Source organism: Anopheles merus, chromosome 2R, assembly GCF_017562075.2.
Source record: "Anopheles merus strain MAF chromosome 2R, AmerM5.1, whole genome shotgun sequence".
Classification (NCBI taxonomy): domain Eukaryota; kingdom Metazoa; phylum Arthropoda; class Insecta; order Diptera; family Culicidae; genus Anopheles; species Anopheles merus.
Genome location: NC_054082.1, coordinates 41,719,585 through 41,736,058, shown reverse-complemented (window position 1 = coordinate 41,736,058; position 16,474 = coordinate 41,719,585). Strand labels below are relative to the sequence as shown.

Below are 16,474 nucleotides of genomic sequence, written 5' to 3'. Positions count from 1 at the left end.
CAGACGAGAATAAGAGTCTTAGATTCCCATCTCTTTTAATATGTTCACTATGGCATGCGGGTAACATAGTTGTGCACTGTTTGGCAGATAATTGATTAATGTTCGACGAACCGTTCGACCTTTGCTATGGCCACCCAACCCTCTTAGACGCCAGACTCGATGTTCACCTTCGCGGCAGATACGCATATGCACCAATCGGAGCATGGTGTCAGGACAAACTGTGCAGTAGTGTTTGTGGACGTTCCCATCTTCTTCTTCTGGTCGCATAATGTTGCGGATCATTGCGGATCAGCACCATAAAACTAATTAATTGCCTTACAGTTTGACTGGTTTCAGCAGCCGATGCTTGTTCATGTCACACTTGATAGCTAATTAGGTTAAAGTGGAACAATAGGGCTTAACTTTCAAGGTTGCAACAACCTTGGCTAAGAGCAATCAAATAGTTTAAATACATACATTCTCCTGCAGACTTATCGCGGCCAATTGGCGATTCGATACCACACATTTTACTACAATAATTAGGTGATATAGTGATGCGATCTAGGGTTATATGAATGTTAATGGAAGTATACCATGATTTTGAGTGTAAGACTTATGCGTGAGCATCGTCAGTAAACCGGCTGTCGTGTTATGTCCTTAAAATTATTTAAAGAAAAAACGGATTTAAATTCAACAGAGACTGATAATTTTAGGCATCACCTCTACACAAGCCTTTCCTAGGACCGTAAAAGGACCATTTTGGGTATTATGGTAGCATCCAATACTTTAAGGATATTTTTTCGATCAAGGACAATGCCTTCTGTTATAACTTTTTCACACATGGTATAACACTTTGCCGGTGAAAATGAATTATGGTAGAATGTCCTTAAAACAATTGAATATAATTTTAACGTAAATGAGTAATTATTTCTATGCAAACTTTAAGTACAACAATACGACAATTTATTTTATCGGATGAAATTTGTATCTGAATTTATCTTTTTTTATACACACAATTATAGCTCGCTAAATGCATTGTCATTCTGTTATACTGCGTTGTATGCCTTGCAGTAACCATAAACCCAGCAAGGACATTTCGTTGGAAAATAATCCTTTCCATAATTAATGTATCCTTATGGTAAATACAGTGGAACCCTCATAACGAATTAATCCGTTCAAAGGACTCACTCGTGATGCAAAAAACTCGTTATGCGGGAATCTTTTTTACATACAATATATATGAAAAGTGAAATAATTGGTTCCAGGTTAAGAAAAGAGCAGGTATATAGGGATAATGTGCATCACAACCATATGGAAAACCTCCAAGTGGCAACAGTAATCCATTGATCAATTCTCAGTATCGAAATTCTCGCCTTCAAGAGCAAGTAGATCCAGAATACATGCAATTACACACCTATCAATACACCTCCCACTTGTGAAACTTACGCTTCTGAGAGAGGTACATTACACACTTACATTCACGTCCAGCCCACTTCCACGGCCGAAGCTGAAGAGAGCCTCCAATATTGTCAAATGAGAAGGAAGGAAATAAAGCAATTAAACAAAAGACGTCTTTGTGACGACACTACCTCACTTGCTCCATCTGTCGATAAGCGCAGATAAACTCTCAGCCCCGTTATCTGATCTGAAACGAGTTATTTGGACGTAGAGTAGACGAATCCACGGACAGCCCCGACTTTTTCGATTTTTGTATGACTTTAATATTTAACGTATATTTATCTTAGTATTTAATCTCTCGAAATGGTCACAATTTCTTATCGAGAACAAAAATGAAATTGCTTGTTATGCGAGATTTTACTCAAGAAGAGGGGTATTTGTAGAGTATTTAGATTTGCTCGTTATACTCGTTATGAGGGGTTCAACTTAAATCTTAGTAGATAAAAATAGAATCAGAATAATAAATTTCCTTACTTCTTCATTTCTTTAAAATTTCTTTAAAAACACAAGGGTAAAACCACAAAACAAAACTTCGCACCAGGTAAATATTGCTATACAATTCATTTTATTCCATGCGGCCCAACCTTTTCTCAAAATTAATATAAAAAAAGAATACATTTCATTTGTACATACACTTTTAGTTCCTTTATTATCCATTACAGTATCTCAGATGAAAGTTTTATTGTGTTTAATCCAACGTAAGCACAGCTATTACAATTGGTAGTTTCGACCCTTGTTACACATATTTACTCGTCCTTGCGTCTCTGCTCGTCTCATTACATTGCAAACCTGCTATGAAGTGGTTCGCTATGTTCGTTCGTGCCTAGGAAACCAATAACGCAAGAACTCAATCAAAAAGCTTGCGATTTGAACTGTTACGGTACCCCATTTTACAAAATTCAAATGCCTCTCCATTCTTCCAACGGAGCAAAATAGCATCAAGCCTATTGCATACAAAAAGGGATCTGTTTCTTCCTGCTTTCGTACACACATGTCGAGTGGCCCTAAGATCTGCTTTTAAAAATCATAACCAAGTTAGATAAATCAAACATCCTACACTTCAGATGAATCAGTAATCTACCATAAAGCTGCTTCAAGTCATTTTTTATTGCATTTCGTTCGTTTTCTTTTCATATGTTGCTGCTGAGTGTGTTTATTCATATGTCAATTGAAAATGTTTATAAAAATATACACTCCATTGTACTTAGCAAACATGGCCCTAATTAATTGCATGCTTCTCACACGCTCCCACCAGAATGTAGTTCACTTGTTATCGTTACCTTCGTTTTTAGTTTGGCTTTGTTATTTTCCGCGATTTTTTCTTTGTTTTGTATTTCAGTGTTTTGTTTCTTCTTTTTTTATTTAGCAGCCTCTCGCTAAGTAAAGTTTCAAGCAGCTAAGCGTTTAAAACGCTTTTCTATTACAGATGGGTTTTATGATTTGGATTCTTGTAGAGAGATAAAGAGAGATTGGGGGAAGAGTGCAAACCGAACAGCACTTTCTAAAGGGGAGCAGTTGTTTCAACTCATTGTTTCGCAAAGTACGTACATAGTTTTTTAGTGTTTTATATCCGTTTCTTGTTGCTTCATGCAGTTTATGGCAATCTCATTGTAATCATCACATGCGTGTTATCCTACATCCTAAAGCGTTACCTTCGGCAACTGCACAACAGACTACCGCTCTTTACACAACCGTTGACGGGATGATGAAAGGCTTCGTTAAACGGAGTTCAATATGTGTGGGCGCTCGTGTATAAAGTTGTGTACTCATGAAAATATACATTTTCCTTTTTATACAAGCTTCTGCTTGTGTAATTTTCCCTTTTCTGTTTTCCGTATTTGCTTCGGTTAGTGATGGGTGTAATCTCTTCTCTTCTACGATACATTCATCATCGTGCTGAGGTAGTGTAAATCGACCAGATTTTTCCTTTATCCAATTGTGTCCATCCTAATATTTGTACCAGAGCAGTAAACCACACCACACGGTGAAGCAATTTCAAAACTTGTGAGGATGAAAGAAATATATTTGAACATTCTATACTTTCTGTACGAAAGGAACAGCAAACTAGCCTTGCACACCAGCACTGCGGGCAGCACTGCTTTTTGCAACGAACTGTAGCCAGGTACCGGTAGAAGAAGGAAGAAACTTAGAAAAAAGAACATTCATCGTAATTACTGCTGCACACATTTTTGTAGATGATGATCACTAAAGTAGTCCTTAGTTGACACACGATTTGACGCTGTAACGCGTTGTTGTATTATATTTGTACAATTTGTTTCGATCCACTTGGGCTGTGTAAACGGGCGAAGGAAGGGAGGCAAGAGGCTAGAGGCCTGTTTCAGCTTGGTTATTATCATTGTGTTCATCATTTGATTGCAAGTGGAGAATTGTAGAATTAATGGTTTTTATGATGTGTTTATGATGTTAACCTGTATTTGGTTTGCCAATCATTCATATCGATAAGTGTCTCGCTGCAAATTTCTTTTCTGCTTCCTAGACATAATGTGGGATAGGAACATTTGACTTTTGTTTGATTTTTCCCACTAAATTTAATCCTCTGTTTTAATTTGCGAAGAAAAGCTAATCGTAGTAAGATTAAGTTTAAGTAAAACAAATACAAAACGGGAATATTGATAATAGAGTTATTCATGTTCAAAAAGAGAAACTTTTGTAATAATCAATAGTATATAAGATATTGTTGCGATTTTTTTTAACTTTCGATTTTTTTATGTGGGTAGAGACTGCCTCAATTTCAAGCAACATAATAACGCATTATTTTGCAGACCATATGTTTGATAAACACCTTGGAAAATGATTGATAGTGGATGAAAACCAAATTGCCTTACATATCTTCTACCTCACACTGGGTACGATCTTCAAATTGAGTGTTTTCACGCTTGTAAGAATAAATCAATTTTTTTAATTCTAGTTTATACAATTTAGATGCAACTGTAATTCCATGCCGTTGCCGTTTTGAATTTTAAACAATAGCACGCGCGATTATTTGAAAATCCTAACTTTCCAATCAATTCGTCAAGATATAAAAAAAACTTACATTCTACTCTTGTATTGTAAAGTAAATCTTGCAGCAAAGCTGTGTAGGGTAAAATATAGCCAATATCAATTAATTCAACAAACAGAGGTAAGTAATAAGACGAATTCAATCCAGCTCCATCATGCTTAATGCTACGTTGGAAAAGAAACATTGGAAGCAAGTGCCATACTATTCCATTAGTCAACAAACCTGAGCATACGCTGACTGCGCTAGTTCTACTATTCGCGTGCCTTATTCAACCTTTTCGTGTCAGTCTGCTTGTCTGATCCTAACACAATAACTCAGAGGAAGAGAGTTTGGAAACGGTAAGATGCATTGAAAATAATTATTATAGCTTAATGTAATCTGCAGCAAACCAGAAACAAAGGAACGCAAAACAACTAAATTGGAAATACGGACAAACAAAAATACATAACTGCACGCTGTTCCTAGCCCAAAAACAGAACAAATCCTTCCTAACGTAGTAAAAATAGAAGCTGACACTACAAAAACGCTCACTATAACATTAACAAAAATCACAGATTGTTTGTAGGTTTGTTGTACGTTGCTGCTGCAGAACAGATTTCTCGGGGTTGCATGCTGCACACAAAAATCAACCACGTAAGTGCATCGGGGTGCCCTTTATTTTCCAAAAAAGATACAGAAGGAAAAACGAACAAAAAATTAAAAACATAAACGTTGTCTTTACCACTGTGTTCATTACGTGTTCTGGGTGTTCATGTTACAAATACACACAGACATACAAAAACGCACGCTTCGACGCTGGAATTCAAATAAATGCAGTATGGCAGCTTGCAAGTTTCTGAATACAACAGACAATTTGCAGCAAAACAGAAAATATTATCACAATTATTCGTTTACAACTGCTGCTATCAATGGGTGCGTATGGGGGTTAAAGCTGTATCGTTCTGTAGCCGAAAGCGACTAAAATAATATATTTTAAAGTGTGTATGTGTATGTTGTGCCCAACCAAGTACCAGAATAATGTCGCTTATTTGCAGTACCATCAGAGGGACGGACTGTCCGCCTTGAACCGATATTAAAGCGTTTTAGCATTAAACCATCCTCATTTCGAAAATCATTCCTAGCGCCAGGCCGTTTTCTTTTCCAAACAAGCATTTTGGTCACACTTTTCGATATCCCTAGCCCCGGGGGGACTGCACGGACAAACCGTTCTTCTTTTCCCGGGTACTAGTGCCTAAAATAACCAGAACAATCAACAGTATTAGTCTGATGCTGCTGCTTAAGGTACACTTCTAAGCTCTTTCCCTCTCTCGCTCGATCACGCTCGATCACGCTCGATCTCCCATATTCCTGAACAAAGCCTCGATAAACTATCCGCTCACTACACAACCAGGAAGAAGGGAAATAAAAACACTTGGAAAACGGAAATGATCACTGAATTTTCGAACCTGCTGTGTAATGCAATACAGAAAAGCTATCCTTAACACTGCTTCATCTCCCATCGCTAGAGGGCGCTGCCCGTTCCATCTTGCTTAAACAACTACGATTATGAAAAGGAGGAATTGGGGCGGGAAAGTAACGATCGATTTCGAACATCTCGCAACGCACTTCACACAACTAATGCGACAAGATTCCTGTAACACATGCAACGTCAGTGAGCTGAGTAGTATGTCAAATAGCTAGTAAAAAACAGGAGTACAGACAAAAAAGTATTCGTTACATACTATAGCACTTACAGAACTACTACTACTCCACAGGCCAGGGGCGGCTGTATTCTTCCATCGTGTTCTTCCGCAAAACAAAAAGACAAACCGCTGACACCCGCAGTATCTATCCTATCACTCTATCTATTTCCATTCTGTTCCTTATCTTTCTCGTAAACCCATCCTACAAGGATTAATCGCACACAATAGTTGAGAAAATGTAAAAAGATTATATGTGTATACATATCTATATAATGTCTGGTTGTGTGTTTTGTTTTTTTACGCCAGGGTAATTAGGTACATACGTTATCAATTATCAATGGTTATCGTTTTTATACGTTAAAGGTAATTTTCATTCACATTCACGTCGGCCAGTGTACGCATATGCAATCTCTTGATTTCTTTTTTTGTTTTTTTTTGCTTTCTTCAAGCATTTCATTCGTTTCGTTCAATATCCACACCGGCACACAAAATAATTCGCATCCTTCATTTTTAAAGAGAAAAAGTTTGAATGTTAAAAAGATCCTTATGAGTAAATTATCCTGTATCTCAAACATACAGTTTCCATTGCTCCGACACAACTCGTTTTCACATTTAATTTGAAGAAAAAAATAACAAAAATGGTTCAAAAGTAAACACGTTTGTAAGAAATAAAAAACTGCAATTGTTCAATCCAATCCCAATACACACGCACTTTGTTCCTGAGCTTCATTTCATTCGTTTGTGTTTTTGTTTTCCTGTTAACCCTATTGGTCACGCTGGATGGATGTGTAACTGCATGTATATGTACGCGCGCGTGTAGTTTGTGTGGCACAAAGTATGATAAGTATATGGTCGCGTTTGACGCGGCACTCATCTCAGTCCGTGTGGTTTTGGTTTAGGGATAGTTGGTCATACCGGTTACCAATATTTGTAATCTGCTGTACACATAATAGGGTGATTTCTGTGAAGTTGATTTGATCAGAGATTGGGGTTTTATACAAAAGAAACCAGTGTGGTTTTGGTTTTGATTTCGTTGTAGAGGTAAAGTGTTTAACTGGAGAAGATCACGACCACTTTCCAATCGAGAGAACACACTAAAAGGCGCTTGCTCGATGAGTTTACAACAAACAGAAGAAGAAAAGTGTAGGAGATAAATCCAAATTAGTACTTGGTGCTTGTTTTTTTTAGTGATCAACTTCGTATAAAAAATATATCCGTATATGTAATGTAACAAGTTGTACTGACAAACAAAAACAGGTTTGAATAATCCTTATCCGGTACCTTACAGTGTATCTACGTATATGTATATGCATGTAAAGAAATGTGTTCTTACTCGCTAATGCTTGTTCAAATATCATATAATGACCAACATATGTTTCAGCATTCCTCCCTCGCTTTATCTCTCGTTCTCTCTTTTTCTCCTCTTGCTCTTCTATCTCGTTCTGTCACGTGTTCTGGATTACACTTTGCATGGAAAGTGCACTCCCCGTACAAATGCTTCTCCTTCTTCGGCAACGATCTTCTCTTAGGTGGTAGTAATTTCTCATTCATTGCGTCATCCGGAGTGATTGCTTTTGCACCACTGCTGCGGGCGTCTGCCAACAGCGCAATGGCAAATATCACTTGTTCCCGGCCGCACTATGTGCATCATGTGCCGTTTTATGCATTATTCATACAATGCACGCTCATTAGAAAATATTATGTAGTTTTAATCAAAACGAAGGTAATTGGTTGCTTTCTTTTTTTATCTTACAGTCTCATTGATTCGTCATTGGTGATTTGGTGCTGGTTCGACTTTCCCTCCAGAGTGGAGAGAAAATGACGCGCAAAATCATCACCATTTGACTTCGCGACTCCTCCTTTCGACACACACACACACACGTTGCTGTAGCGTTCATAACAAGCGCACAACACAACAGGAAGCTTCAGGACCGATCTAGAAGTGCTCCAGCACCGTATCTATGCTGGTGTTGTTACCCGTCCGCACATTCTCGAGCATTTTGTTCACAAACTCAGTAGAATTGCCAGCAATTTTTATTTCTGTTATACAAAAAAAAGATAAAGGTAAAGAAAGTACGTTAAGCAATGTCGGTGCTAACCCCACCCTCAGCAGTTCAAACACTTACTGGATGACGTTTGCACCAACGTGTCTAGTTGCTGTTTGTACTCTTCTGGGTTCTCACTGGCCGTTCCCGCATTGCTGCACTTCGTCACCAGGATCTGTTTCAGATGCAATATCCCGTTCATGAGACGCTCTGTTGAGAGAAGCAAAACCAGATTCGTTACAACCTCATACAATTCATCAAGCACATCATAATATACAAGTTGTTCGCTAAAGCGAATGGACAATTGTTCGCGTATACGCACTGTGTTCCGTCTCCAGCCCGTACAGCTTGATCTTGTTCGCTTCGTGCTGTGCCTTCTTCTTCAGCCGGCAGGCCCGCGACGCCAGCTTGTTCTTTTCCTTGCGCGTCTTCGGGCGCGCATTGAACGGCAGCTCGCTAACGGGCTTCATGTCGTTGATGACGCGGCCGAGCTTGTCCAGCTCCTTGCCGATGTTGTGCAGCTTGCGAGGGTTCGGCGTCAGATCGTTGCCGTCACCCTTCCGCGCCTTGCCGCTGTGCTGTAAACGAAGATTCTTAAGAACATTAACCGTACGATCGAGCGATTCCCGTACCGATGTGTGCGCACATAATAATCGCCACCAGAGTGTGTCGAAGGTTGGAATGGAATGTAAAGAGGAGGCGTTTCGTGTTTTGTAAGAGAAAGAAAAAAGAGAAGAAGAAGAAGAAGAGAAAGAATCCAAAACGGTTAGTTCACTTTTTGCAGAATTTTGTTGAATTTAAAAAATTTTACGGCTTTTCTTCTTAATTTGGACAGGTATACTAATATAAAAAGCAAAGCTTATTTTCTTGCAATGCAATCCACACTGAAATGCAACGATTGCAGCGGCACGCTCGGGTCAAAAGATAAGAGTCAAAATGTCGGGCAATTGCAGAGTGTCTGCAGCCTGCTTTTTATACCAACCTTAATGCCTCGAACGGAGCAGTTCGGACTGAATACGGGATCAGTGACCGCGTTCAGCACGTGCGGATCCTCCACCTGCGTTTTGATGACCAAACGCTGCCCCTTCGGTCCCTTCGCCTGGACATTGTACTGCCAGAAGTAGCGCTTTGCCTTGCTGCCGGCACTGGACGAAACCTTGCCCGTATCCTCGCTATCCGAATCTGTAGCAACAGAAGAGGTAAATGCGGTAAGAAACAACGCTCAACGCTCACAACCATCAAGCACAAACATACCTTCGCCGCTGGAGTAGTCCTCATAGTGATCGCTATCGTCTGAGTAGCCTTCGTCGTGTGAAAAATCGGGCGCCTCCGGGCTAAGGATGCTTCCGGTGCTCAGCGAAGAGGTTGAGCCAGCCTCGGCCAAACTACCGGTCGACAGGAGATGTGGGCGCGGTTCACGCCGTTGCCAAATCTGCTCGAAGCCAGAAATGTGTGTCGGTGCGGACGAGGACAAGCGCGACATCGCCGTACCGGACGTGCCGGCATTCGAGCCGACCGAAACGGCCGCGCTCGTCGTTCCAGCTGCCATCTGGGCCTGCAACAGACGCCGGCCGGAGTAACTGCCGCCGGGGCTGAGTGCGGCACCGGACAGCAACCCGGCGGAACCGCTACCGGCGGGAACCGACTGTCCCAGCACCAGATTGCCGCCGCTGCCCAGCCGATCGGACGTGTTGCTCATCAGCAGCTGCTGCAGGGTGGAATACTTCGGGTTATGCTGCACCTGACCCACGTTGCCGCTGTTCCGGCTAAAGTTGAAGCCACGCCGCGAAGCGCGCAATGGCATCTGCTGCTGCGGCTGCTGCTGGTGTGCACCACCATCGAGGCCCGGGCTGCTACCGCCCAGGTTCTGGTTCTTCGCCGTGTCGCTGTTATTATTGCCCGGGGACGTCGCACCGCCGCTCTTGATCAGCTTGCCGGCGCTGATCGTACTCGAGGCACCGTTGTACATCGTGTTGTTGTTGTTGAACGAGCTCTGCAGCTGCTGCTGCAGCAAATTCTTCGCCGCTGAGCTGCCGGCCTGCGGTACCATCAGGTGGCCACCCTCGGAAATGGACGGGCTGGAACCGTGGCTGCTGGGCGAGAAGGCGAGCGGGGACTGGACCGCACTGCCCGGTTCCTGCTTCGTGTACAGCTCGAACGGCGACGAGGAGATGCGCGTCTGCTCATCGTACAGCAAGCTGCTGTTGCTGTTGGTGTTGCTGATGTAGTTGGCCGCCACCATCGGGTCGTTCGTGAGCAGCTGCATGCCACCGGCGGCCGTGGCCGGTCCGAAGCCCGACGACACGCTGTTACTGCCCACGCTGCCGACCGTGTTCTCGCCGCTCGCCAAGATGGTCAGCCCGCCGGACGAAAGGTTCGACGAGCGGCCCAGAATCTGCTGGGGCAGGCTGGGCGACAGGATGATGGCACTGTCGCCGCTCAGGTTCGGCGACTGCTGGCTCAGCGGCTGGCTGAGCAGCGTTATATCGTCGTGAAACAGCCCGTCGATTGTGTTCAAATCATTGCACAGCAGCCCTTCGTTGAAATCTTCCAGCGGGTACACCTCAAACTCTTCCATCAGTTGCTGTCCGGCGCCTAGTCCACCGACGCCACCACCGCCCAGCACGATCGCGGTACCGTCGCCGACCATCACCTGCTGTATGCCCGACTCGTCCAGCTGCGTTGCCGACGACACCGTCGAGGACGGGGAAATTAAATTGTTCCACGTGTCCATCATCTGCAGACCGGCCGCATTCATCGGCCCGAGGTCGATCCCGTCCGCGGTCAGGATCAGGTTGTCCCAGCCGCTGTGAAACATGCCGTCCATCTGTGTGGGCAGGCTGCCCGTCTGAAAGCTGCTGCCGTTGCCGGCCGCCATCACACCGACATCGTGCAGCAGCTGGCCAGAGCTGCGGAACTGGTGGTCCATCTCGTTGCCAAAGTCCAGATCCGACTGCATCACGCGCTGATGGTTGGCGCTCCGGGACGGTATCGGCATCGATGCCGTCGTCAGCATCGGATTGCTGCTCAGTGCGTCCATCATGAAGGTGTTCTGCTGGAAATGGTGTTGCTGATTGTGGCTGTTGTTGTTGTTGTTGATCGTGTTGCAGCTACTGTTGTTGCCCGCGGTCGTTCCGCCGTCCGCGGAAGAAGCCGTGTATACCGTGGGTTCCTGCTTGACGATCGAAACGCTTCCGTCAACGCTACCGATACCGGTGGTGAAGTTTAGGCCGCCTCCGCTCTGCAAGCCGCCGAAGCTACTCATCATCCAGACTCCTGTACGCGCCAAACCAACCACGCTCCGTCTGTTGGATGCTGCCCGAAGGCTATTCCTTGTATCGTAAAGGGATGCTTTCTATCTGCAAAAATAAAAGGAAAAGGAAGAAAAGGTTAGTCCGTTGCAACGATTCAATGTTAACGCAAAACGATAAAGATAAAGTACCTAATGAGATAGAAATAAATTACTCCTTCCCACACTACTTCCTTGCAACCCATAACATTCACGATCCAACAGCACATACTAATGCTGGCGGCGCGGAGAATATGTTGCAAAAAAAAGAAACAAATATCGTCATTGCTACTTTCGATCGCTAAAAATACCAATCCGAAAGCGAAAGTTTAACACGCGTCAGCTGACATAACCGCCGAGTACTGCCCGGGGATCGCTACGACAGAAAGGGAAGAGCTCTCCTGCCCTACCCGGCACCAGAATAGCGCATGGTTGTTTCTCTACTTCCGTAACGTAAATACAGCATTTCTCCGGCATTACACGCGTCTAATGCAAGGATGCATATTACACCAGACACTGACAGCGATGTAAGGTGGCCGTTTTCCGAAAAAAAAAAGAGTGTGATCTTATGATTTCATTGATTCTCGACCGCAAAAATCAGTTTGCTGATACAGATTAGAGTCATGCATTAATAAACCAATGAAAACTGTAAAACACAAAACATCTCGACCGCCATGAGCAAGGACTGCAGTGATCGTATGCATACACATAATCTAATATCAAAGTGGACTTCCATCGATTTCATCAAACGTTTCGATATGTTTATTTATACGTTTCAAACACTTTTGCACGCCCACTTTGCTAACCAGCTTCCCTACTTCTTACCACGGAACCCCTAACGAGGACGGTGTTATTATGGCAGCCGAACAAGCGTGAACGCCGATTTGAAAACAAACGCTCTCGCTCTTTCTCCTTCCCTCCCCTAAATCTCTAGTGGTGTGTCCTAGTTACGGAATTCTAAAAATAATCCTCACCAGCTTCTCGCCAATCATGTCCGTGGCCGAGAAGATCCTCATCATCACACCACCGAACCCGTCCACACCGTCCGCGTTGTTTTGGTTAGTTTTTGATGACCTTTTCTCTCTACGTGCAATGTAAACACATAGTTTTTGTTCGCGTCATTCTATCCCACGATCGTCTGGCCGACCGGGAACTTCGTTTCGCCCGCTCACTGGCAATGCTTTCGTGGTGTAACGACAGTCTCTCTTGGTTGCTCTTCACCGTGATTAGTAGTAGTGTACGGTTTCAAAATAACAAGCCCCGCCGTTTTATTTTCGCCACCTTGCATTAAAGCTGGGTGGATTCTCAAGTAGGTTTTTCTTTTCTTTTTTATTTCGACCTGGCCAGCAGTTCCCCGATGATTGCTATTGCCTTGCACTTAAACACACAACTACAACTGTGTGCGTGTGTTTTGAATGCAATTTAAATATGCGGCACGTTTCTTTAATGTATGCACGCGCTACAGATACAAAGTTGATTACAAATCTAGAGGACGTCACGAGGCAGATCGACAGCAGTGTTCACACATAATATATTTTTGTTGCAAAATGCTAGATAACAGAGCACGCCTCTAATCAAAATCAACTTACTACGTGATTATAGCATTCCCAATCAAATAATTTAAATCAGTTCGTTTGCGTTAAACTAAAGATAGAGATAAAAGGAAACGATATTAAGAACACAATGTTGACAAATTAGCGTAAATATATGGGAAATATCTCGTCACTAGCTTTTTCGCCATTTTTACTCACTTACAAAATTGTAATGCATCACAGCCATAAAACACACACATAAACGAAATTATAACCGTAACAGTACAAAGAACATGCGAACGAAAAACGCCAAACCACCAAAATAATGTTCTACCATTTCCACCGCGTTCGGGTGGTACGTTCGTTACCCCGCGTTCTCCGGTCTCTTGGCCATGGTGGTGCACACATACATGGCATGGTTCTGCCGTTCCAACACATCCATTCCAGCATGATCGCTTCACCGTCCAAGGCATCATGGTCGGTTAAGTTCAAGGTTTTCCCTACCCTGCCGGCCTGAAGAGCGGGACCAGAAGGCAGTTGTAGTTGCAGGCACGTGTAGCCACGCGTTGCAACAACGTTACGCGTGGTTTGTGCATCTGTGTCTTTGTGTGTGCTTCGACCAAGCGATGATGATTTGGCTTTGGTAGTGGTGGAGGTTTGATGGAGCAGCTATAATGTTTGGTGAACTTTGGGGGGAAGCCGTTTCGTTTTCGGTTTCAATTGGTGCTGGAAAGAGTTGGCCTTTTTCCTTCCCCCCCGATCGGTCAGTGAAGCAGAAGTATCGTTTGTTTCGTTTTGGCGCTTTTTTTCTCCTTCCAGCTGGTTCACAGTTTGAACCGGAAGTGAGAACTTGTTTTGGTAGGGCCTACACTGGGAGGTGTTGTTTCGTTTTAGTGGTGAACATGCATATGAAGCAAACACAATGGAAATGTTTTAATTGATTTCCATAAAGCATTGCGATAATTTCTACAAAATAAATACCTAAGACACACCAAACCACTAAAACTAAGGATATTTTTAGTTAAAACGTTTGTTTGTGTACAAAGCTTTCCGTTCAATAAAGACATAATCTAAAAGACAAATTGATCAACAACTCGAAACAGATTAGTCTGAAGTGGTTCATCAGACACGGTAAACAATGATAGGAAATCACACACTCACACACACACGACCATCAATACAGCCTGCATTACCTTCCTCAACTCCACCACACTCCACTCCATGCTGGATGCAGACAACACATCCCCTGGTCCGGCCCTCAACATACCGTCATCGATGTGTGTCATTGTTGTTTTACAAATATTAATTTCCCTTCCCGCTTGCTTGCATACACACCCACACAGAACGGCCAGCCCGGACAGCGGCCTGACCACCACACCAGACGGTTATGTGTCTGGCGTGCAAACAAAATCGTCCCCAACGCCACCCTGAAGTGGGTCAAACGGCGCAAAAGGGGGCTTGTTTTTGATTGTGCGAGATTAGTTAAGAGTAACACCGCGAAAGAAAACAATTACCACGATAACATACACAGAGTGAGAATGAGACAGACACGCACACACACACTCGTGAGAGGTTCATTTCTATATTTAATTTAACAAAAAACCAAAAGGGGAAAGAGATAAAGAATATTTTGCGTGGAAATTCCACCCACCAACGATATGGCGATTTTAAAGAGCACCACCATTTACTAGCAGCGTGAAACTTTATCTACTAACGTGGCAGACGGTTAGGTTAGGATCTTCCCCCTCGGCCACACCACAAGATCACATTCCGCACTACAACAAAGTGCTACACATTTGCTGTTGGCTCGGTCGGTTGAAGAGGAGTGCGCGCTGTGGTGGTGTGTTGTTCACTTTTACACATTAATCCATTCCCAATGGGAATGGGGATTGAGGCATGGAAGCTACCGCCAACTCGTGACGTCGGGTGTGTGTGTGTGTGTTGTCGACATTGGGCGAGATGGCGCAACAACCCTTCACTACCAACCCCCATCATCCTCGTCGGTTCATCAAGTATAGACAAGTGTGTTCTTGCGTTTATTTACTGTGTGTGAAGGAGAAGTTACTTACCGCTTCATGTACACAAACCAAAACTACCCTCGGTTATACACCCCTGTTGTACGCCCTGTGTATGGCTTACTATTATGTACTGCACACTCGTTATCATCGCCCAATCGAGGGTACGATACGATCGTAACGAGTGCGGGTGGAGCGAGAGAGAGAGCGACGAAGACTCCAGCCACGATTTCGGAAGCTCGCGAAATCACAAACAATCATATCATAGCACTTATCATCATGCGGTGTTGTACCGATATTTCGACACATTTCGTGTACTTGTAGAGGTCAATTGGTTGGTGTTCTAGAAAGCTCCGATAGCCGATTGGGCATTAGTTTGCGAAGAACTTCTGAACATGAGCATAAGAAGCTTCTCAGAATGGATCCTAAACCTACCAAAAGGGTTATTTTGAATTCCGCGTGGACAACAGCGCTTACAGTGACCATGAGAACATTAGAATGCTGATCAAAACATTCAGAATGTTATACATAAAAAGCACACACATTCAACCGCATTGTTGCATGGAAAGGTTGGTCCGGATCTAACCATCGTCCGGCATGATCCTCGAATCCCCCCTTAGCTCCTCCGAACAAAAAGTAAACGGTGAGCTTATAGCACAACACACACGCACACACCACACAAAAAGCCAGCAAAGATCAAATACGAATGCTGGCAGTGGTGGAGCTGCGTATAAATTGCCCATTTATTTTCGGCATTTTGTTTTATCCTCTCCTTCATTTCTGGTTTTCGGTATAATGTGTTTCCTTTTCCACTTTTTTTTGTTTTCTTTCTTAAGCTATTTTTAGATCGTGTCGAATATTTATGACAGTGCTAACGCACACACAAAACCCACCCCGATCGACCTCCACATTCCACCGAACGTAGCGCGCGATCAGCCAATAAAGGGTTCAACAATCTGTCTCTAATCGTTCGTGCAAACGATGTACAACCACCCATCAGCTGAGCTAAGCGTGGGCTGAATGGGGAGCTGAAGGAGAAAGAAAGGAAATAAAAGCTCGTCGTAAAGCTTGGACAGCCCAAGACAGTGCACTGCGATCGCAACTCATGTGAGGGAGGCGCCATACAATAATAGTGATTTAAATTAGAATTAGAAACGATTCACAACCCACATTCGTGGAGGTTGTGGGGGTAGGATGGGACGTTTTCGCCAGAATTAGTGCCTCTGCTTGGCATGAAAATTGCTCTCCACGATCTGGCTGTACGAGCAGAATACTACTACGAGCTCGGTTTAAACGGCCTGACGACCCCACACCACTACCATTCAAATGGTTCTTCTCCACACACACACACACATACACACACACACATAGTGGGTAAAATCAAATCGACCTTGTCAAAGTTTATTAACACAGCGGTACGCGAGACCAACCTGCCGCCTCAAACGGCCGCCG

General features: G+C 43.5%; 1 protein-coding gene across 5 annotated transcripts in view; it reads right to left on the bottom strand.

Annotated features, from left to right (window-relative positions):
- Positions 1-2,067: 2,067 nt before the first annotated feature.
- LOC121590886 (protein CREBRF homolog) overlaps positions 2,068-16,474 on the bottom strand; it is a 31,998-nt gene continuing 17,591 nt past the window's right edge. For 4 of the 5 annotated variants that reach the window (XM_041911019.1, XM_041911020.1, XM_041911022.1 and 1 more), the window contains 5 exons: positions 9,441-11,545; positions 9,169-9,368; positions 8,509-8,779; positions 8,268-8,396; positions 2,068-8,181 (listed from right to left, as the gene is read on the bottom strand). In XM_041911019.1, coding sequence (XP_041766953.1) covers positions 8,078-8,181; positions 8,268-8,396; positions 8,509-8,779; positions 9,169-9,368; positions 9,441-11,454 — 2,718 coding nt within the window. In that variant the 5' untranslated portion in view covers positions 11,455-11,545 and the 3' untranslated portion in view covers positions 2,068-8,077. The remainder of the gene's footprint in view (positions 8,182-8,267; positions 8,397-8,508; positions 8,780-9,168; positions 9,369-9,440; positions 11,546-16,474) is intronic. The other variant, XM_041911024.1, reaches the window with a different exon arrangement.